General features: G+C 37.8%; 1 protein-coding gene across 3 annotated transcripts in view; it reads right to left on the bottom strand.

The window, feature by feature from the left end:
• Positions 1-24447, bottom strand: part of IPO8 (importin 8) — a 144293-nt gene extending 119846 nt beyond the window's left edge. Inside the window, exons 1-2 of one of the 3 annotated variants that reach the window (XM_027844354.1) lie at positions 24225-24447; positions 7139-7220 (exon numbers count right to left, since the gene is read on the bottom strand). In XM_027844354.1, the coding sequence (XP_027700155.1) occupies positions 7139-7220; positions 24225-24308 (166 nt within the window). In that variant the 5' untranslated portion in view covers positions 24309-24447. Of the gene's footprint in view, positions 1-7138; positions 7221-24224 lie in introns of those variants that run through there. The other 2 variants (XM_027844355.1, XM_027844356.1) reach the window with 2 other exon arrangements.
• Positions 24448-24674: the final 227 nt, after the last annotated feature.

Below are 24674 nucleotides of genomic sequence, written 5' to 3'. Positions count from 1 at the left end.
GGTTCATGATTTAGATATAAAGGCTGACACTGTAAGGAAACTAGGAGAGCAAAGAATAGTTTACTTGTCAGATTTATGGAGAACAGAAGAATTCATGCCAAACAGGAGATAGAGAACATTACAAAAGGCAAAATGGATAACTTTGATTACATTAAATTGAAAAGTTTTTGCACAAACAAAGCCAATGCAACCAAGATTAGAAGGTAGAAAATTGGGAAAGAATTTTTACAACCAGTCTCTCTGATAAGGGCCTCATTTCTCAAATCTATAAAGAATTAAGTCAAATTTATAAGAAGACAAGTCATTCTCCAATTGATATAAATGGTCAAAGGATATGAACAGGCAGTTCTCAGATGAAGAAATTAAAGCTATCTATAGTCATATGAAAAAATGCTCTAAATCATTATTGATTAGAGAAATGCAAATCAAAACAACTCTGAGGTACCACATCCCACCTATCAGATTGGCCAACATGACAAAACAGGAAAATGATAAATGTTGCAGAAGGTGTGGGAAAATTGGAACATTAATGCATTGTTGGTGGAGTTGTGAAATGATCCAACCATTTTGGACAGCAGTTTGGAACTATGCCCAAAGGGCTATAAAAATGGGCATACCCTGTAACCCAGCACGTCTAGGGCTATATCCCAGAGAGATCATACAAATGGGAAAAGGACCCACATGTACAAAAATACTTATAGTAGGTCTTTTTGTGATGGCAAAGAATTGGAAATTGAGAGGATGCCCATCAATCATGGAATGGCTGAACAAGTTGTGGTAGATGAATATAATGGAATACTATTGTGCTATAAGAAATGATGAACAGGCTGACTTCAGAAAAACTTAGAAAGACTTGTATAGTCTGATGCTGAGTGAAATGAGCAGAACCAGGAGAACACTGTACACAATAACAGCCACATTGTGCGATGACTAATATTGATAAACTTAACCCTTCTCAGCAATACAAGGATCTTAAGACATCTCCAAAGGTCTCATGATGGAAAATGCTATCCACAAAAAAGAAATAACCATGGAGTTTGAATGCAAATCGAAGCATACTATTTGTTATTTTTTTTTCTTCTGTTGTGCTTTGTTTCCTCTTTGTGTGGTTCCTCCTGTTGGTTCTAATTCTTACTTACAACATCACTAATGTGAAAATACGTTTAATAGGAATGTATATGTATAGCCTATATCAGATTGTGCACTGTCTTGGGGAGGGAAGGAAGGAAGGAGAGGGAGAAAAATTTAAAACTCAAAAGCTTATGGAAGTGATTGTTGACAATTCAAAATAAATTAAATTTTTTTAAAAAACCAATCATATGCCTTATTATTTTCTGCCTCACCTGAAATTTATGAACATAGATTGTTTGGTAAAGTTATTTTTGTTATTATGTCATTTAAGAAATCATGAATTATTCTGATTATGTATGGACAAGAGACACCTTCTCAAAAAAGAGTCTTTGAAAAAGTTTGTTGAAAAAGATGGTGCTTTGCTCTACTCAATTAAATGCTCTTTTCATAATCAATGAACAATAAATACAACGGAATCTTTTGTCATTTACATTTTTTCAATCATCTGTAGATGATGTAGTCCATTGCTGAATATTATTTGAAAAACTTCTACCGGTTCCCTACTGATACACTCACATAGCATGTCCCTAATGCACATATAAGTGAAAAACTGAATGGAGGCTCTATGTTGGTATGAAAATAAGTATATAGGTCAGTAATTGTTGATATTTTCTCAGTCTTTCTTTTTCTCTAGGTTTAAGGTCAGAGATATTTTTTCCATGATTTTGGTATCTTTAATCTCCTTTCAATACCTTGCAAACGCCTCAGTACCCTAACTGTATGTCTTCCATATATACTTGATGTAATCTGATTGCTTTTTCCACATTTGTTCTCATTTGTGTCTCTTATATACAGTACATGATATTAGAGTATAGGTATGGTGGTTTCACTGTCCCTTCATGATAAAAAGTTCATACAGCTATATTTACATATCTTTTCCATCTTTCTTCTATTTGTCATCTTCCTTTCATTTTCAACTTTAAATGCCCTTAGGATGATTTTAAGTAGCTGAATCTCTTGCCAAATTTTCATTACACTGGCTTTACCTTCCACTATTTCCCTCTACTATGAGATGATAATCACCCATCATCCTTAATTTTCTACATACAAGTTTATAAACCCAAACTGCCTTTGGCAGCCATATCTCTCCACCTGAGAAGTAACCATTTGATCAATGATAAAAGCAATTTCTAGCCTCTTCTGGTCTTCTCATTATGATAATAGATTTCCAGAAATTAAACAGTATAAAATTATTATAATCAGTGCTAATGCCACTTCTTATGTCCATTTCCCACTACTCATTTTTTTTCATTATTATTGAAATTTAACATGGGCCCTCTCTACGGCAAGGCAATCCCTTTACACCCTCCCTAAACTATTTCACTCACTTGGGCCATCCCCAGTTATCCTGATCCATATCTTGCCACTGGATCCAGATAGCTCCAGAGAAAAAAATAAGGCTAGTGACCTTGCACAGCCCTCCCTCACTTAAATCTAATTCACTTACAAGCCACGTCATCATCTTCCTGATGTCACGGTCCTCTTCCAGAACAAAGAACAACGACAAACATATGTTAAGGAAAAAGGTATGAGAGAGACTACAGATTTATAAACTACATAGAAGTCTCACACTCTCTACTTTTATATCATGAACATTTTCTTCAAGAAAAGGATTGATAGGCACCTAACATAAGAAGTGCCCCATAACGAATGATATTTTATATTTAAACAAGCAGAAAAAGAGTTATTATTGATGGAGAAGTTATTCCTGAATCAGCACAGTCAGACCATCTACTTGTCAGGGAAAAGAGCTGAAATAGTAAAAAATAAAAACATGTCTATTCTGAAACAAACTAGAGCTGGACAATGTACCAGGTTCATGGCTTTTATGGCCATCAGTGACTACGAATGGCCATGTTGGCCTGGGTGTAAAGTTTTCCAAGGAAGTGGCCATAGCTATTTGTGGTGCTATCATTCTGGTCAAGCCATCCAGCGTTCCTGTGAGAGTTGGCTACGGGGGGAACAAGATTGGCAAGCCTCACACAGTGCCCTACAAGGTCACTGGGCGATGTGGATTGGTTCTGGTGTACCTGATCCCCTCGCCCCTAGAGGTACTGGCATCGTCTCAGCTCCTGTGCTTAAGAAGCTCCTGATGATGGCTGGAATTGATGACTGCTACACTTCTGCAAGGGGCTGTACTGCCACTACGGGCAACTTTGCTAAAGCTACCTTTGATGCCATCTCCAAAACATACAGCTATCTAACCCCAGACCTGTGGAAGGAGACTGTGTTCACTAAATCTCCCTATCAGGAATTCACCAACCATCTTGTGAAGACTCACACTCGTGTGTCTGTCCAGAGGACCCAGGAAGCTGCTCTAGCAACCATATAGATGTTTTTTATAAACAAATTGAACTATGCCTGCTTAAAAAAAAAAAAGTGGAAGGTGCCACAGGACTAAGGCGTGCTATGGCCAAAAAATTCACTACCAACTCACCAGTATGCTAGTGATGAGTCTCTTCATACTTAACTGACCTAGTCCTCAGAAAATGGACTCAGTCTGTTGCCAGAACTTACATTACATCCATTGCATAGCCCTCAAGAATTCAGAGTGCCCTTCACGCCAAGAGAAGGCATTGGGAGTGGACTTTATGGGAAGATTTTTTTAAATGCACTGCATATTTCTCTGGTTTCTTAAATAGAATATATTAAATAGAATTTAATTTATTCCCCTGTTTTTCTTGACAACTCAGTGTAATTATTATGAATGTCAATTACTATACCGTAATGGAGTGGGTTGTTTAGGTCTACAGGATTAGCCCTGATGCTTATACCTTATTTCTATGCTTTTAGGTGTTCTCTGCTTTACTGTTGTAATTTTCTATTACATCCTTTGCTGTCATTAATATGCATGCTGACAACTGGATTACTACTTTTCATTTTTCTCCTTCTTTCTCTTCTTCATTCTATTTCTTCAGAGTTTTCAGAAATCACTTAACTAACCTGGTTATAATTGTAATCTAAATAAAAATAAACTCACAAGGACCTAAAAGGTTATTCTGTAAGTAAATATGAAATTTGTACCATCGATTTTGATGGCTAAGGGTCCTATTATTCTTTCTTCCAGTTTTCAGTTGTATTCTTGAGAAGGAAAACAACCAGATAAATAAATTGTTACTGTAAACCAGTCATGTTAAACTCAAATAGAAACAAATCCCTGCTGGCAGCATGCCATAACATTATGTAGGTTTTTGTATTTTTATTTATTTTGTTAAACATCTCCCAATTACATTTTAATCAGGTCTGGGTGCACTGTACTTGGGAGTTGTGCAGGTTGCTTTTAGCCATGAGTTTAATACCTCTGCTGTAGACTGACTTTTAGCTTTACTCCCTCCTCTAGTCTTATTATTAAGTATTAACAGGAAGTCAAATAAGCAGAAGAAAGGCAGAGAAAAGGAAAAAATTAAATCCCAACTCTCATACCAAGTTAATAGATCCTATGACTGAAAATACAAATTACTCCTTTTCTTTTAAAACTACTTTAATAGAAAGCATACTTCTATATACAAGTATCCTTTCACCTAATCCATCCAACCTCCATCTTATACACAGTCTTATAAAGGTTTCCCTTGTTATAATGGGAAGAACAGTAAATTGATTCAAATGAAATTCCAAAACCATTTATCTGCTATTTCATTCTGTCATCCTATTCTCTTCACCCAAATAGAAACAATCAAATCCTGGTCATCCATACCACAAGAAGTTCAAAGGTAGAGAATCCTAAAAAGTTCACTTCTATTTAGGTCAAAAAATGTATGACAAGATTATAATTAATACTATTTATATGGTCTATATACCTTTCTAATATTAAAATTAGATTATTTTACTCTAATTTAATCCAGTATTAAAATTGTATTCCCTAACCATTCACTAAGTGAATAATGGGAGAGAAATGAATGAGGACAATAGTAATTTGTTGGTTAGCTATTCAGTGGGTAAAAAATTAAGTGTGATATTTTTGCAGAAGAATATGCCAACAGAAGAGCAAGGCAACTACATGGTTCAGTAGATAGAGCAATGGGCCTGGAATCAGGAAGACCTGAGTTCAAACCTGGGCTTACACTATCTGTGTGACTCTGGGCAAGTCACTTAATTTCTGTTTGCCTTAATCCACTGAAGAAGAAAATGGCAAATTACTTCAGTACCTTTGCCAAAAAAACCCCACGGACAAAATTGGCGTGCTATGGGTCAGAGGGTTAGACACAACTGAACAAAAATAGGCATTTCTGCTTAGTATTTTTACAGCATCACTGCACACAAACTAATTCCCCATAATTTTCAAACTATCCTTTTTGAAATACCATATACCAGGGGTGGGGAACCTTTGGCCTCAAAGCCACAAGTGGCCCTCTAGGTCCTCAAGTGCTACCCTTTGACTGAATCCAAATTTCCCAGAACAAATCCCCTTAATAAAAGTATTTGTTCTGTAAAACTTGGACTCAGTCAAAAGGCCACACCCAAAGATCTAGAAGGTCACATGGCCTCAGGGCCACAGATTCCACACCCTTGCCATATACTATGTTAAAAGTACAAATGATGTGTTTACCAAGGTATACAAATGTACTTTTGTGCATTTTTTATAACTTTGCTGCCATCACATTCACAACTTATCTACACGCAGCAATTAAAAGCAAACACATAAAAGTTTACAACAGTTACAGAGGTACATAATAGAGTGGAAAGAGCACTGGGCTCAGAGACTTAAGATCCAAGTATGAGTTACCCCTCCAACACCTACTAGTTCCATTACCCCATATATATGCCAATTAACTTCTCTGGGCCTCAATTTGCTCATCTGCAAAATAAGAATAATAGTGCTTATATTACCTACCTTACAACTGTGAGGAAAATGCTTTTTTAAACATTCAAGCACTACATAAATCCAAATTATACTTATTTCAGATGCTGTGACAAAGGCAAAAAACCTCATTCTGGTGAGAAAGTTGTAATCCAGCTACAAAAGAGGCATCCTATAGCTAGCAAAAAATGAACAGCAAATAAAAACAGAAAGCAAAATTGCTATTTGTCATCCCTACAACCTAATTTTATAAAAGTCTTAAAATTTAAAATAAACAAAGACTCTGAAAACCCTATTTATTTGAACAATGCTAAGATGGATATCACTGAATAACTATGTATCTTTTTTAAAAGCCAACTTAAAATAAACTACTCTATCATGTTATCAGTGGTTTCTACACCTCCACTCTTGGCTTTTGTGTTCTACGGAAATGAATCAAGTGCTCTCACTGACACTAAACTGCATTTTGTTATCACTTATAAGGACCCAGCAATCTTAGAGGCAAGTCTTATATAGCCAGAAAAGCATTAGGTTCCTGCTCTTTCATCATCCAGTTATGACTCACATTTGTTACATGTTAAATTTATATTTAAGGATAAGACTTTAATCAATTCCATGTGGCAAAGCCAAGGTATATATGTTTACACACATATTCACATGTAATGTGGAATTATTGCACACATATAAATATATTTATTGCACAAATTGCACAATATTGCACAAATATAAATATATATATATATATATATAAATAAACATATATGGGATACCTTATACACTATAATAAAATCATCTCATTCTATTCCATGCATTCTATTTAATTTGCCATGAGAAAACGTAGACAATGTGGCTGGAATAAAAGAGGAAATAGCTAGAGAAGAGAGTGGCAGAGGTATAGAGCCACAGAAAACACAAAAGGGGAGACAGTATTGTTAGGGGGAGATGTAATCATTAGTGACATGTTTCTGACACTAACAACAACATCTTCTTCCTGCCCCAAATTCTGAGTACTGGCTGGTACCTTTCCATATGTTCCACTGAAAATAAAAGTGAGCTATTAAGCTAAGAGGACTATTTCAGAGTTGCTTCTTATTTTCCTAGAAAAAAATAGAAACTAAGAAGTTAAAAATGCCATTTTTAGCTCATTTTTACCTGTAGAAAGGCATTTTAATGATTTGTAAACAGGCAAAAAAAAAAAAAAAAACTCACCAGCTTGACGTACTGGGAATTCAACTTGATCTGAGACTATAATCTGAAGTAGACTGGGAGCAAAATTGATAATCTTGTAGGACTGAAATTACAAAAGAAAGATCACATAAAAACATTAAACAATGCAATTAAATGGCTAACAATTATTACCATATTTTCTGGTTATTATTCTTTTGTATCATTAAAGAGAGTATAAAGGAAATTTTTTTAAATGTGGCCAGAGGGCATTATGAATCAGTTTCAAGATCATTGCATTGCATGCTTAACTTAACTCTTGTTACTCTCAATGTGTGATCTCTGTCCAGCACTCAAAAAGTTGATACGCAATAGCTGATAAAATTGAACCACATGAACTACTGGTACCTTAAGTGAAATCAAAAGACATAAAGAAACTGTGATTAAATGGAAAGGTGGTTCAGGTTCTCTGTAGAGAAGCTAATAAAGAAATTGGTTTCATCAGGCACTCAAAGCATTTCATGTGACATTCAATTATCTCTCCTCAGACTGCACATGAGGAGTATAAGCAGACCACTGGGAGAACTCTATTAGCTAGAGTTTAACAAATGCAAACATTCACCACAATGAAAAACTGAAAGAGCCTAAAAATTGCCCAAGCCAACAAACTCTTTTACCTTCTTGCTAGGAAAAGAAATGGTGGCAGCCAAGGGCAACAATAGTTTAGAATAAAAAACTCATTTGCGAAAATATTATAGAAAATGACAGATCAACTTCAAAAATCAACAAAGAACCAACAGTTGAGAAAATAAACAAAGTGTTTATCTCAGATTCACCGAAACACGTCAGCCCTAGAACATTTAGTGCTAAGAAGGTATGGAGACAACAAAGATGTACAAAATGAAAGCTATTTCATTCTTGTTGTCAACAATATTGGGACAATCCTATTTTGACATTATTTGACAATATATCACACATACTTAAAGGCAAATGAAACTAACCAATGAAGAAATCCATAATGAAGGCAATGATTTTAAAGAAACTCAGAGATTGAGTCTCAAAAACTCTCAAATAAGGCACTATTAAAAAATAAGTCAAAGATTATGAAAGGTGGGTACTTTTACAGAACAAAACAGAAAGGCCTATACTGTGAAATTAATTTTGATACCCCCTACTCAAATCAATCAGCATTTACTCAAGTATATTGTGATTTGATGAATATCAGTAACTGTATTAGTGAATTTGGCAGAATAGGATCAAGTTTAAGTTAGTTGTATATGTCAATGCTGTTAAGATAGTTATATATGTTAAGATAAATAACCTATTACGTATTACTGATATCACTGTAAATTATAGGATAAAATCATTTGACTGTCTGTTATAGAAAAGCAGGTTACATTTAACCCTTAAGTTTGCTGATTGCAGCATCAACACCCCTAATCCCTATGAATCACTGTCACCGCTCCATTGTGACCTTTCCTTTCACCCACCACTTCCTTATTTCTTAGGATACCACTGACCAAAACACAGGATTTTTGGTTTCCTATGAAAACCTCTACTAATCCTGTTGACAAAGTGGTTAGGACTGAAGAACATACACCTCAATCACTCATAGTTTTGTTTCTGGTGTTAATCAATCATGAAACTGAATTGTCTCATTCTATTTTTAGTATCCTCCCATGTGTATAATAGTAGCTAGCACTCAAGGAAAGGGGTCTCTGATCGTGAGGAAGATCTTGGACCCAACTGACTAGGGACCTCCAGACTCCCTAATAAATCAAAAATGCTTGGAGTGCTTCAGTGTCCTTTTGTTGCATGTTGCATTGGAATTTTAGGGTCACAACATGGAGATAACTAAACCTATATGAAATTAATCAATTATATATAACAGTAATCAAAATAATAACTTACATTACTGTAGCATTTTAAGATTTTTACAAAGCTCTCTGCTCACAACATTCTGAAGTCAACAGTATTATAATAAAGACTCCAGTTTATATTGTGCTTTAAGATTAACAATAATAATAGCTAACATTTCTATAGCATCTACAATGTGCCAGATACTGTGCTAAGTATTTTACAATTCTTATGTCATTGGATCCTCACAACAGTGGGACGTAGTTGCTATTATTATCCCCATTTTACAGATGAGGAAACTGAGACAAACAGAGACTAAGTGACTTGCCCAAGGTCACACAGATCATAAGTATATGAAGCCAAGTTTGAACTCAGATCTTCCTAAATGCTGACCTTGTGCTCTATTCCTTGTGCCACCAGCTGTGTCTACCACCTTAGACAAATCACTTCACCTCCCTCAGCTTTAGTTTCTCCATCTATAAAATGAAGGAACTGAACTAGATGCCTTTTTTTGGTTTTTTTTTGTTTTTTAGGCAACTGGGGTTAAGTGACTTGCCCAGCGTCACACAGCTAGTAAGTGTCAAGTGTCTGAGGCTAGATTTGAACTCAGGTCCTCCTGACTTCAGGCCCGGTGCTCTATCCACTGCGCCACCTAGGTGCCCCCAGAACTAGATGCTTTTAAAGGTCTTTCCAGCTCTAAATATGTGATCCTATAAGAAAATATTAGCAGCTACCTATCCCATATGCCTGCCTTCACCTCAATAAAATCTTTTTTTTTTTTCTTAAACAATTTTTCAGGGACAGCTAGATGGTGCAGTGCATAGAGTACAGGCCCTGGGTTCAGGAAGACCTGAGTTGAAATCTGGCCTCAGACACTCGACACTTACTAGCTATGTAACCCAGGGCGACTCACTTCACCCCACTGCCTCACAGAAAAAAAAAAAAATTTCATTGATATTTTGCTATTTACATCACCCTAATATCCCATGTATCCCTCCTTTTCCCCTCCACAATAGCCATCCCATGACAAATAGTATTTTTTTAAAAGGAAAAAAGTCTGTACAACTGAGTGACACACTAAAAAAGTCTGAAAATGTACAATGTGTAATACCTGAAGGCCTCCCACCTACACAAAAGGGGAGTTGAGGGTGTCTTTTCATATCTCACCATTTAAGTCCCATTTGATCTTTATGATTTTGTTACATTTACTTTTTATTTTTTAGTGTATCATTGTTCTTTCCACTTAAATTGTTGTCGTTACCGTGTATATTGTTTTCTTGGCTCAGCTTACTTCACTTTGCATCAGTACATATAGGTCTTTCCATGCTTCTCTGCATCCATCATACACATCATTTCTTACAGCACAGGAGTATCCATAACATTCAGTTAACACAATTTGTTTAGCCATTCCCCAACCAACAGGCATCTACTTTGTTTCCAATTCTTAGCTATTATAAAAAGTACTACTACAAACATTTTGGAGCATGAGGACTTTTTTCTTATCAATAGCCCAGTAAATGGAGTCTCTGGTTCCAAGGTTATAGGTATTTTAGTCACTTTATTTGCATAATTGCAAATTACTTTCCAAAATGGTTGTACCATTTCACAGCTCCATCAACAATATATCATTGTACCTATTTTCTCATAATCCCTCCAACATCAACTGTTGACATTTTTCTGTCTTTTCTGCAAATTTGCGGGGTATGTACCTCAATAAAATCTTTATGAAAATAATTTTTGTACTTACTAAAGACATCCTCAAAGAAAACATGAGAAGGGTACCAACTTTAAATGCGACATCATTAACAGGTAAATTTAAATGCACAGGTACAGCCTAGTCCATCAAATCATTGATTATGCTCAACATAACCTATCATAGCATAGAAAAGTCAATGGCTTGGGAGTCATGAGACATAGGTTCTAGTATTAGCTCTGCAAATTAACGTTCCATGTGACCTTGTGAAATTTACTCAACCTCTCTGGACCTCATTTTCCTCAAGACAAGACATAGTTGTTTGTATGTTGCCTCCCCATTAGCTAGCATTTTTATACTGCCTACTATGTGCCCATGCTAAGCTCTTTACAAATAAAAATCTCACTGGATCATTACAACAACCTTATGAGACAGGTACTATTATTATCCCCATTTTAAAGTAGAGGAAACTAAGGCAGTGTCTGAGAATGGATTTGAATTCAAATCTTCTGGATTCCAAACTCAGCATTCCATCCACTGTGCCAACTTAGCTGCCTATGAGCTCCTTGATGTGAGGGAGTAGCTGTTGCCTTTCTTTGTATTGCCAATGTTTGGCACAGTGCCTGGCACACAGAAGGCACTTAAAAGGTTTATTGACTGAATGAAATAAGAAAAAGACCAAAATAGGGAAAACAAAAGAAACTGAATATTACATTTCAGAAAAGAAAAATTTCAAAAATCAGTGAAAATAGCCAGAGAAATACAAATAGAAAGAATATAAAGGGCCTTAACAAGAACTTAAGTTTTTGTTGTTGTTTTTTTAGATGTATTGACACATTTTGTTTTGACTCAAGATATTTCCTAATAGATAACTAAACTCCTTTACAAGTACTTTCCCTAGAGGGAAAAAGCTAAATTATCAATTTTTCAAAGAAAAGGATATATATGTCCTTGAATTTTGACATTACAGTACTAACATTTATCACTGTTTTTGAATAGTTTCATGCTACTACATGATGACTTTACTTTGGTCACTGCATATTGTTCTTTTAACTCTGTTTTGTTTATTCTGTATCACTTCATATATCCCTTCTCATATTTCTCTAAATCATTCATGTCATTCTTTACAGATCAGTAATATGTGTTACACTTACCTGCCTAAATACTGACAGACTGCCCAGCTCCTGCATGCACCATTAAAAACCTGAAAGTGGTACCAAACTTAAAGATGATCAAAAAAATCCAATGAGAAACTACACAAGTGACTTATTCCACTTCAGATACACAAAAAGGCAGCCAAAAGCCCACAAGAAATAAGTAATTGCCCTGCCAGCACAGCCAGGGCAAACGCAGGCAAACAAACCAGCAGCCTACCAGTCTTAAAGATACAGCCTGAGTAGGTGCCCAGAGGCAATAAGACTGAACGTCTAAATATAGATAGCTGAATCAAATTTATAAAAATAAGAGCCATTCCTCAATTGATAAATGGTCAAAGAATATGAACAGGCTATTTTAAGACAAAGTAATCAAAGCTATCTATAGTCATATGAAAAAGAGCTTTAAATTACTTCTGATTAGAGAAATTCAAATTAAAACAACTGAGTTACCATCCTATACCTATCAGATTGACTAATATGACAAAAAAGGAAAATGATAAATGTTGGAATGTGGAAATGTGGAAAAACTTGGACACCAATGCACTATACTGGTGGAGTTGGGAACTGATCCAATCATTATGGAGAATAATTGGGAACTATGCCCAAAAGGCTATAAAACTGTGCATATCCTTTGATCCAGTAATACCACTACCAGGCCTATATCTCAAAGACATTAAGAAAAGATAGAGGCAATCACAAAGGATAAAACAGTTTTAATTACATGAAATTAAAAAACTTTTACATACACAAACTCAATGCAGATAGGGGAAACTGACAATTAGGAAAAAATCCTTGTACCAAATACCTCTATTATTTCAAATATATAATCAAAGTAAGTATATAGAACCAGAAGCTATTCCTCTTAAATATGAATAAATTGTTCTCAAAAGAATTCTAAACTATTAATAGCATAATGCTATAAGAAATGCAAATTAAAATAACTGAAGTTTCCTTTCACACCAAACAAATTGGCAAAGATTAAAAAAATGGTCAATGTTGAAGCACATAATCCCAGTGGGTACTTATTAAATGCTAGCTGATTTGCCCAAAGGGCTATAAAAGTGTAGATACCCTTTGATCCAGCAATACCACTGTATCCCAAAGAGATAATAAAAAAAGGCCCATATATGCAAAAATATTTATAGCAGCTCTTTTTGTGGCGGCAAAGAACTGGAAATTAAGGGGATGCTCATCAACTGGGGAATGTATAAACAAGCTGTGGTATATGAATGTAATGGGATACTATTGTGCTGTAAGAAATGATGAGCAGAAGGCAGCTTTCAGAAACACCTAGGAAGACTTACATGAACTGATGCTGAGTGAAGTGAGCAGAGAACACTGTGTGATGATCAACTATGATTGACTTAGCTCTTCTGAGCAATACAATGATCCAAGACAATTCCAAAAAACTCATGATGGAAAATGCTATCCAAATCCAGAGAAAGAACTAATGGAATCTGAATGCAGATCAAAGTATACTATTTTCACATTTTTTTTCTGTGTTCTTTTCCCTTTTGTTCTGTTTCTTTTTTTACAACATGACTAATGTGGAGAGATGTTTTACATTATTGCACATGTATAGCCTGTATCAGATTACTTGCTGTCTTGGGGGGGGAGAAGGAAAGAAGAAAAATTTGGAACTCAAAAATCTTTCAAAAACTGAATGTTGAAAATTGTCTTTATTTGGAATTAGAAAAAATAAAATACTACTGAAATTGAATTCTCCCTTTACAACTAAGTCTTCTGCATGAAATTTGGACAGAACAAAAGTACAAAAGCCAAAAGGCTTCTCTTTTTCACAAATTTTCCTGCTGGTATCTATTTGGCTATCTATGCTGCTTTAATGATTTCCTACTTAAATTTCCAAAGGTTGTATTTTCACTATGTCAGACTTAACTGTTTTCGTTCTGTCTTCTCTTTTCTGAATATTAGTGCCACCTTTACCTTCATTCGTCAGTCTCTCTGATTCCATCATCTGGGATTAGATCAAGACTGGAACACACATCAGTTGATTCCCTGGCTCATATCACTAAAACATTTTGCCCTCGATGTTTTTCCTTCTAAGGTTATTTTTAGTAAAAGGTAGTGGGGTTCAGGAATGAATTAATACACACATACTGTTATCTATATTAATATCACGAATTCCAAGAAGTCATTGTCGAATCAGGAAGAAGCTTTATTAACGACCTGGGAAGGCCAGGTGTCCCATACATATGTGTGAGAGCACACATGTGAGAGCACCTGTATTGACAAATGCACACCTTTTTATTCCCTATTCCCCATTCGAATTTCCTTCCCCTGTTTCCCCATTCGCTGGGTACTATAGAGATTATTGCCTATCCCAAGCACCTAATTTCCCCATGTGAGTCTCTGCCCCTAATTACATCTCCAATTCCCCACAATTCCTCGACCCTGGCCTTTACTTGGGAACACCCCTTTTTATGTTAACCTCAGAACTGGTTTTCCCACCTGTTAGTCTATTCACCACCAAAAGTGTTTTCTTATTCTAATATAACTCCCTTTGTTCAACTTCCACCTAGCCCCCAGACTGCATTCCTTTCTACTAGATATTTTGTGGAAAAACTACTTCTGACTCCAACCACTGATTGAGTGATATGCAGAAGCAACATCCATATATCCCATACACCCCACATACGTACATACATATATACATATATACATGCTTGTTGACTTCATGACTGACCTCCAATCCCTCAATCCTTTATAACTATCCCAAGGGAGAGGATTCTGGGAAGATGGTGGAGTAGGGCAGAAAATTTCAAGCTCTCAAGATTTTCCTCCACAAAAGAGATAAAATAATGCCTCAGTGTGAACATAGACAGGTGAAAATAAATGAGTAGGGGCAGAACAGGGGTCCTCCTGAGACAAACCCAGAAGATCAGAAGAAAAATCCCAGTAGGAGGTTTCCGTGAATAGTAAACACCCCCAGGCTAGGGACCACTTAAACAACAAGCTGCAAGTCCTGGGTTAGTTGGTTTGGGAGGCTGCATGGGCCCAGTCTTGGGAACTTTTACAGTTCTTCCCCCACCCCACCATACCCCCACCCCAAATGAAGGGAATTGGGTGGCTGAGCTGGGGAAGGTCTAAGGAACCTCTGCTGACAAGGAACACCAGATCCAGCTGTGCTGTGGAGATGTGGTGCAGGCTAGAAGGAACCAGCACAAGTCTGGTAAGTGAAGCGGCAGTGGGTGGGGCAAGGGGCCACTGGCGGTGGGCACTTATAGCAGGCTGGAGGTCTTGGTTTGAGTTCAAACTCAGAGGGGAAAACTGAAAAGGATCTGAGGGCAGAGGCACTATCACCCATACCCCAGGACTAGAGGTGATTATAAAAACTAAACTATTACCAAAAAAAAAAAAAAAAAATGCACAGGCAAAGGAGAAAGAATCCAACCAGAGAGAGCTATTATGGGAATAGAGAAGACTCAGGTTCGTCTTCAGAGGAGTATACTGAAGCAAAGAAACCCTCTTCTACCTCAAAGAGTAATGTCAAATGGTCACCTACCGAAAAAGAATTCACTAAAGAACTTAAAAAAGATTTCAAAAAATCAAATGAGATTGAGGAAAAACTAAAAAGAAAAACAAGAATAATCCAAGAAAAACAAGATTATGAAAAAGAACTGGGGAAGGGAAAGCCAATGAAGTTATAAGAGATGAAGAATAAATATATATATATATATATAAAGAATGAAAAAACAGAAGAGAATGTGAAACATCTCATAAGAAAAACAACTGATCTGGAGAAAAGATCAAGAAGAGAAAACATAAGAATAATCAGATTACCTAAAAGCTATGTCAAAAAAAAAAAAAGAATCTTGATACAATAGGAGACATAATTGAAGAAAATTGTCCTGAAGCATTAGAACAAGAAGGAAAAGTTCGAAGCAGAAAAAATCTACCAATCACCACATGAAAAAGATCCTACGAGGAAAACTCACAGGAATATTATAACCAAATTCTGAAACCCCCAGCTCAAGGATTTCGAGCAACAAGTAAAAAACAATTTACACAGGGCAGTACCACAATTAGAATCACACAAGACCTAGCAGTGGCGACACTAAAAGATCGAAGATCTTGGAACACTATCTATCAAAGAGCAAAAGAACTGGGCTACCAGCTAAAAATATCATACTCAGCAAAGCATAACTCTGAATGGAAAAAAAGGATTTAATGAATTGTTAGACTCTCTTGGTTTGAGTTCAAACTCAGAGAGGAGAACTGAAAAGGATCTGAGGGCAGAGGCATTATCACCCATATCCCAGGACTAGAGGTGATTATAAAAACTAAACTATTACCAAAAAAAAAAATGCACAGGCAAAGGAGAAAGAATCCAAACAGAGAGAGCTATTATGGGAATAGAGAAGACTCAGGTTTGTCTTCAGAGGAGAATTGTTAGTGAATTGTTAGACTCTCAGGACTTTGTTAAAAATAAAAAAAAAAAACCTGAACTCAATAGAAGATTTGACACACAAGAGCCAAGAGAAATATAAGGTACATGCCAATGACCAATTACAAGGGACTCAATAAGAACAGAATGTTTACCTTTTATGTATGTAAAATGTAAAACCTATGTCTAAGATTGTTATTAGTAATTATGTAGCTTATAACAGTGATTACATAGCTTATAAGAAAGATCGGGATATGAGTATGACATGACTTCAGAAAGTAAAACTGTTCAAGAACAACTAAAAGAGTAATTATCTTATACAAAAGAGGTGGGAGAAGAAGATCCAATATAGAGGAATTAAATGGGGGAGAGGGGTTGTTAGTTCTAGAAACCTACTTTCATAAGGAATGGGTTCAAGATGTAGATGTACATATACATCTACAAGAGTATAAAAGTCTTCTAAATTTAGAAAGAAATAAAACTCTAAGAGGATGGGGGAGGACAAAGGAGAGATCTTCAGAGGGGATGATGAGGGAACAGGTCAAAGGGGTATACAAAAGGATATTTAGATTAAGGGGAACAGGAAGATAAGGGAGGGATCACTGGAGGAGGGATAGGTTCAGCAATAGGAGGGCAAGGCAGTAGGTAGAAGTAAAGTAGAAGAGTTAGGAGAAATAGGAAAAAAGAGATACACACAAACATAAAAACAAAGAATAGGAGTAGAATCTCTTAAGGAAAGTATATATTCATATATGTATATGTATGTATGTATGTGTGTGTATATATGCAGATAGATACATATAGATATATATGTATGTGTATATATCAATATCTATATATAAATACAGCCATGCTTAATTGTAGCCTCAGGGTGGGGGAAAGGTGGAAGGAAATGGGGGAAAAGAACAAAATAAAAAGAGTACAGAAAGAACAAAAGAAAATCTACAAGGAAGCAAAGATGGACAGCTTTCAACATAACGTTTAATGTTTAATATATAGGCTTTTTTTTTTAAGGCAATTGGGGTTAAGTGACTTGCCCAGGGTCACACAGCTAGTAAGTGTCAAGTGTTTGGTGTGAGGCCGAATTTCAACTCAGGTCCTCCTGACTTCAGGGCTGGTGTTCTATCCACTGCGCCACCTAGCTGCCCCTATAGGCTTTCTTGAAATGGAAAATCATTGCTATACACTCTGAATTCTCTCCTATGTTCTGGTGTGCACATGACATGTTTTTTCTTTTCTTATTTTATATTTAAGTTTATAATGTTTCTTTTTCTTTTCTTATTACATATTTAAGTTTTAGTATTTGTCTAAAATTTAAAAAATTTTAAAAAAAACTATCCCAGCCCACAGCGACAGTTCTAACCTGCCCTGACTATATTCTTCTCCCTTCTCAATCTTGACAAGGATGGTAAACCAGTTCAATTCTACATTATCCTCCACTCTTGAAACCTTTATCTCCTTATTCTATTACTTATCATACTTGGCCAAATTCTAGCCCCAGATTACTCCCACCCATTTGCATGTTGCTGAACATGCTAAAGGAAATCATGACACCATGATGACTGAGTCCACTACAGATTTAAGCTAGCTAATTTCAACCAGGCCCTCACTGCAGTAAGGCAATCCTGCTGTTCTTCCCTAATTGATTTCCTATCACACTAACCACAGCAGCTGTTCTAAGTATTTTGACTCTCCTCAAACGTCCCATACAACCCTCTCTTACCAGGCTCCACAAAACAATGGAGGCCACTGAATAAGATCTTCTCCCCTCAACTTCTCACAACTTTCTGATATCTTCAGCAACTCTCTCCTCCTTCATTCCAAGCTCTGATGATAAAGGAGTCCTTCTGCTTACCAAGGTCAACACCTCTCTATGTACTCCCATCCCCTTCCATCTTCTCCACTCACTGCCCACTCTCTAATCTTCACTTTTTCTCTATCTGCTGGATTCTTCCCGACTTTGAATAACATGCCCTAATATTCCTTATCTTAAAATTAAAAAAAAAAGAACCTTGCTAAATCTTACCATTCCTAAATGCTATCATCTCAAGCCTTCGACTCTTACCAACCAAATTCCTTGAGAAAGACATCAACACATGGTACATCCACTTCCTCTCCTCTTCCTCTCTTCTAAACCCACTGAAATCTGCCTTCCAACCTCAACAATCAGTTGAAACTTCTGTTACCCAAATCTAACGACCTCTTCTCAATCCTAATCCTTCTTGAACTTTCCTCCTTGGGTCTTCCTGACTTGCTCTCTCTTGGCTTATTTCTTACTGTCTGAACTCTCCTCATTCTCTTCCTGGCTCTTCAACAATGTCATAACCACTACCTTTGGTTGCCCCCGCCCCCCCAAGATTCTGTCCTAAGCATCCCCTTCTATACCACAAGTTCTTAATTTTTTTTTGGTTTACTTGTTTCATGGGCTCCTTTGTAAATTTGTGAAATATATGGACCCTTTCTCTGAATAACATTTTTAGATGCATAAAATAAAATACATAGAATTATAAGGAAAACTTGAAATACAGCTATCAAAATGTTCAAAAAATCAAGTTCACAGACCCCTGGTTAAGAATCTCTCCTCTATAATCTCTCACTTGATGATCACATAGGATTCCAAGGAGTTAATCATCTCTATGCAGATGGTTCTTCTATTTATCCAGTCCTATTCTCTCTCCTCAGCACCAGTCCTGCAGGACCTGTTATACATATTTAACTGGATGTCCTGTAGGTATCTCAAACTCAACATGTCCAAAACAGAACTCATTATCTTTTCATCCCAAATCCATCCCTCTTCTGAACTTCAAGTCACCTAGATCATCCCACAAATTCAAATGGCTGCCAAATCTTGGAATTTCTTTCTCTCAACACTTCTTTCTTATATATGTCCCCTTCTTTCCACTTTCACAACCACCACTCTAGTTCAGGTCCTTACCACCCTTAACCTGGACTATCCTTCACATAGATAAATAAGAAAATGATGTTTTAAAGGTAAGTCTATGTCCTCCTACTCAAAAAACTCCAGGTTATCATTATTACCTCCAAGATCAAATATGAAGTCCTTTGTTTGGTATTTTAAACTTCAATAACCTGGTCCTTTCCTACATATCCAGTTTCCTTACATTCTTACTCTCTTCCAGGAACTCTAAAATCCAGGCATACTGGCCCACTAGCTGTTTCTCACACATAACCCTTCATTCTCCAAGCTTATCAAGAAACTCCATGAATATGATCCGTGTGATTAAGTGTTTGATTAGAAAGCTCCTATCACTAGTCATCACAATATGCACAGTGGGGAGAAATCCTACAAATTTAATTAGGGTGGCAAAGGGTTTGATCAGAGTACAGCTCTGAGCATTCAAAAGGGAACCGATTTAGAAGAAAAACTCTATATATGTAGTGAGAGTAGGAAAAGATTCAAACAGCATTCAAATTTGTATAAAAATCAGAAAATCTGTCTGTGACTTTGCAATGGTTATTCTCATGCCTAAAATGTTCTTTCTCATCTTCCAAATCCTAAGAATCTTTGGCTTCCTTTAAGATTCAGCTGAAATACCATCCCATCTCAGACCCAAGTATAATCAGCCCAGGAATCTGAGTCCAAGAGACCCGGAAATAGCTACCCTAGGCTACCAGCCCTGTTTTCAACTTGGCTCTCCTAGCCGAGTCAATAAAGGCAGCAAGCCTTGCGGAGAAGAGACCCGCCATTCCTGCCACCATTGACAACAACCACTAACCAACAGCCAACGGGCAGGTAAGCACAAGAGCCCCAGGAAAGCAGTATTTGGCTACCCTAAGATCCCTGGCTTTGCTTGTAGACTAGCCCTTGCAACCACTGTCCAGGAAAACAAACGTTTTGGCAGATTCAATCTGGTGATTATCTCTGAATATGCTGCAGCACCACAGCTTCTTTGGCTTAAAAAAAAGTTCTCACCACCAAAGTCCTCAGCACAGTTAAGTGGCTCCAAATAAAAAGTCAATAGGATTTTATCAATGGAAATGATACCAAAGAAGACACATTACTATTTGCTTAGCCCCAGCACCTAAAGACGCTTAGGTCTTTCCACATGACTTGCAACTGGAACCTCCTATACATGCTATATATCCCTATTAGAACATGAACTACTTGAGAGCAGAGAACTACCTTACTTTTCTATTTGTAAGAAGGCAGGCATTCAGTATTTATTAAGTATTTACTATGATAAGCACTAGGTATACAAAATACAAGCAAAAATACAGTCCCTACCCTTTCAGAGTTTACATTCTAATAGAAGCCTAGAAAAATTAAGAAACTTGACCAAGGTCACCTCTGTAGTATTAAGAAGGGAAAGGATTAAAACCAAGGTCCCCTGAGTCTAAAACTTAACACTTTTTTATGGGAGAATATGAACAATATTAGCACATGCCTTTCAGGCATGGATAAGTTGCAGTCTGGAGTCAGAAAGCACAGATCCTTGCAAGTACTGAAGTTTACATGCTGGAGATATAGTCCTACAATTCACAATACTTTTTTTTTAAGGAATAACATATTCTGTCACATAAAGGTCAGCCAAGAAGCATTTATAAAATGACTACTGCTACTACTAGCTATTATGTAGTGCTTTAAGGCTTGCAAGGTGCTCTACATGTTAACTCATTTCATATCCTCAGGTGCTGTTATTTTTCCCATTTTTACAGATGAGACACAAAGAGTTTAAGTGACTTGCCCCAGTATGTGTCTGAAATTGGATTCTAACTCAAATCTTCCTGTCTCAAGTTCCCAGCTCAATCCACAACAACTATTTGTGTCACAGGCCAGATGAGTGGTGTCTACACCTCTCCTTGGACTATGTCACCTTCTAAGAACTGAGGGTTTGCAGACCCTTAGAACTAGCTCTGGAAAAAAAAAAACAAAAAACACCTGGCAGGAATGAAAGTCTCTCTTGGAGAAGGGTGAGGGAAGATGAGGCCAGAGATATATGTTCTGCCTGCCTTGCAGCCAGACAAATACAGCTCCTCGCCACATGTGGTCCTTCTCTGCACTTGTGGCATCACATCCTTACATATGGATGTTCTGTCCATAGGAATAATTTTTGGTTGCTTATATATTTTTGTAACATATTTTAGGGATCGGGGGCTAGATTTTTTCTAAAAGCTGGAACAATTTACTTTTTGTCTTATGAAGTTTTCATTTATGATTTCTTGAAATATAAATCTGGGGGCAGCTAGGTGGTGCAGTAGATAGAGCTCCAGCCCTGGAATCAGGAGGACCTGAGTTCAAATCAGGCCTCAGACACTTGACACTTAACTAGCTGTGTGACCCTGGGCAAGTCACTTAACCCCATTGCCTAGCCAAAGAAAAAAATTTTTTTTATATATATATATCTGGGAAAAAACAGGCTTTTAAAAAAATTGGTTTTATGACTACTGTGAAAATAGGTTTATGTATAGGTTTATGTAGAGCCTATATCAGATTGCAAGTCGTCTTGGAGTGGCAGGAGGGGAGAGATAGGGAGAAAATTTGGAACCAAAAATCTCATGGAAGTGAATACTGAAAATTAAAAATAAATAAATAAAATAAAATAATTGGTTTTAAAGGACTCCAAAGGAATTCAATGCCCGATGTGTTTCAAAAGGAGCTACCCAACTAGCACTTTAAGCCCAAATCACTGTGGCTTTCACTGAATGATCAATAATTGTTGTTTGTCGATGCTTTAGAACAGGACCAATGACGGGTGATATCTAGACTTGCCTATGAATTGCATTTAAGTGAGGAAGAGTTACACAAAGTGGCCCAAAAGTCATTGAAGTTCGGTGGCAAGACAAAAGTCAGGATGCAGTGGATGACACTGGCATCTTTGATGTCTGACCAAGCTCTAAGAGCTCTGTACTTTAGCCGACATAATAAGGCTGAACAAATTGGAACAAATTGGCAGTGGGGAAAGTCTTCACATGCTTGGGGTAGACATCCCTCTAACTCACCAAATGGTTTGAGGCCTGAGCCCCCAGGCCAACCCTCAATGGCTCATTGTTTAGGTTCTAATGGCTTGGAAGGAGTATAAATAGCAATGGTTTTCTGTTCTGGCCAGAAACTTTGCAGGGCTTCCCTGGTCAGATATTTTTGTGAAGGCAAAAGTCAAGGAATGCCTCAGAGAAACTGAGGTCTGGGAAAGCCCTTACTTAAAAAGGGCCAAGGTCATCCACCGCATCCCACAGCGTTGACTTTTGTCTTACTACTGGGCTTAGATGACTCTGGAGTAGACAGTGTGGATACCAACTTTGCACAGCTCTACCTCACTTAAATCCAATTCACAAGCAAAGTCAAGAAATCACTCTCATGATATTATTGGATCTCTTCAAGAATGAAGATCATACTCATGATGGAAAATGCTGTCCATATCCAAGAGACATGGGGGACAACAGGCAGTGAAAACGCCCAAAGTAAAGAGGTAGAGCATCTTGTGCAAGGACAGCAAGGAGGCCAGTGTCACTGATTCACAGAAAGTCGGTGTATAGGAAGGAAGTAGGAAGTTAGGAAGTAAGGTGTAGGAAGACTGGAAAGGTAGGAAGGCCAAGTTATGAAGAGCTTTAAAAGTCAAACAGAAGATTTTATATTTGATCCTGGACATTAAAGGAGCAACTGGTGTTTACTGAATAAAGTGATGACATGATCAGACCTTTAGGAAGATCAGTTTGATTGCTGATTGGAAAATGGACTGGAATGGGGAGACTTAAGACAGAGAGGCAAACCAACAGGCTACTGCAAGATTCCAGGATAATATCAGAGGAGAGAAGATGTGGACAGGGGTACAAGAAAGATGTCAGCAAAGTACAAATGACAGAACTTGGCCACAGATTGGTTTGAGGGGGAAGAAGGTGAGACAGGGTGAGGATTTGAGGATGACACTGGTGTTTGTGAGCTTTGGTGATTAGGAAAATGAAGATGCCCTCAAAAGGAATAGGCAAGTTTTTAAAAGGGCAAGATTTTAGGGAAAAGAAAACAGGTTCAGTTTTGGATGTGTTGACTTTAATACGTCTACAAGACATCCAGTTCCATAACATAATTAGTGATCAGAACTGAAAGTCAGGAAAGAGGTTAGGGTAGGAAAATACATCTGAGATTGATCTGCATAGAGATAATTGAGACCATGGGAGTATAGTAAGGAAAAAGAGAAGGCCCAGTACATAGGATTGGGGGGAACAACCTGGGGTTAGCATAAAAAACAAGCAAAGAAGACTAAGAAGGTTTAGTACTGTAGTCTTTAAGAGGTATCTCTTAAAGAGGTGGTGAGAAAAACACAACTGGAGTTTGGTAATGTGAGAAATTTGAGGAAAGATAACTCCAAATTTATATCTTTCTTTGGGAAATGGCCAAGGCCATATAGGATAAGCAATAAACAAAAGAAAACACACTCTTCTGGAGTACAGAATACGGCCTATTGAAAGAAGTCTATGGAAGAAATAATGTTAGAAATCTACAGGAAACTCCATCAAACAAATCAGATTACTTGATCAATACCAATACCCCATTAATAGGGAACACCGTTAAAAAAAAAATTCTTTTCTGTCCCTGGAACATTTCTCCTGGCTCAAGTAAAAGAAGCAGAGAGTAAACGGGCAAGGTTGTCTCTAACAACACCTAGAAAAGGTTTTCTGGCCTGGAGACCAGAAGCTGGACTCAGATTTGTGTTTTGCATCTATTTCTCCACCCATACTCCTGAGTTGGAGAGGTGGGATGGGCAGAAACTGCAGCAGCTAAGCACTTTGGGGTTTGGAAAAAGCTGCTTTTGGCATGACCTACAGACTGGAAAAGACAAACCGGACGGCGGGAGGGGCAAAGAGAGGGGAAAGGAAAGACAGAGAGCCCAGGACGGCCGGACAGGTGTATCAGCACACCCCTTCCCCAAACACTGGAAAGGGGGAGCCCTGACGCCCGAGCCGAGGGTGGGAGGGGAACAGGGTACAAGGAGGTCCCGCCGAGCGACGAGGAAAGGGAGCGCCTCAGGAGGGCCCTCCGGGCCTGGGGACCCCCGTCCTCACCTGGTTAAGCTCATTCTCGGCCGCGATCCGCAGTTTGGGATCGATGGTGCCTTTCAGCGCCTGGATGATCCGGTTGGGATCCATCTTCTCCCTCGCTCAGGAAGCGAGGGCTCCACCTCCACCTTCTCCGCAGGCCTGCGCGGCGGAGGTGCTGGCAACTTCGCTTTAGTAACCTCCTGCCTCCTCCCCGCTTTGTCCGGTCTACCTGAGGCCCAGCTCCCGGCTCCCGGCTCCCGGCTCCCGGCTCCGGCCGCCCCCACCAGAAACTCCCTGCGGCGCCGCGCTGACTTGCTAATCCCCTTCTTTCCTCCCTCCCCCCACTCCCCCAACTCCCTTTCCATTCACCGGTTTGCGACAGTCGTGAGGGGCGGGGGAGGGGGGTGGAAGAGGATGGAAAGGAAGAGCTGCCTTCCTTTACGGCAGCCGCTCTCTGCTTCTCCCTTCCTCCTC

The sequence above is a fragment of the Vombatus ursinus genome, unplaced genomic scaffold (assembly GCF_900497805.2).
Source record: "Vombatus ursinus unplaced genomic scaffold, bare-nosed wombat genome assembly UNPS02014941.1, whole genome shotgun sequence".
NCBI classification, from domain to species: Eukaryota; Metazoa; Chordata; class Mammalia; order Diprotodontia; family Vombatidae; genus Vombatus; species Vombatus ursinus.
The sequence above is the reverse complement of the archived record's forward strand: the minus strand, read 5'-3'. Positions and strand labels throughout refer to the sequence as shown.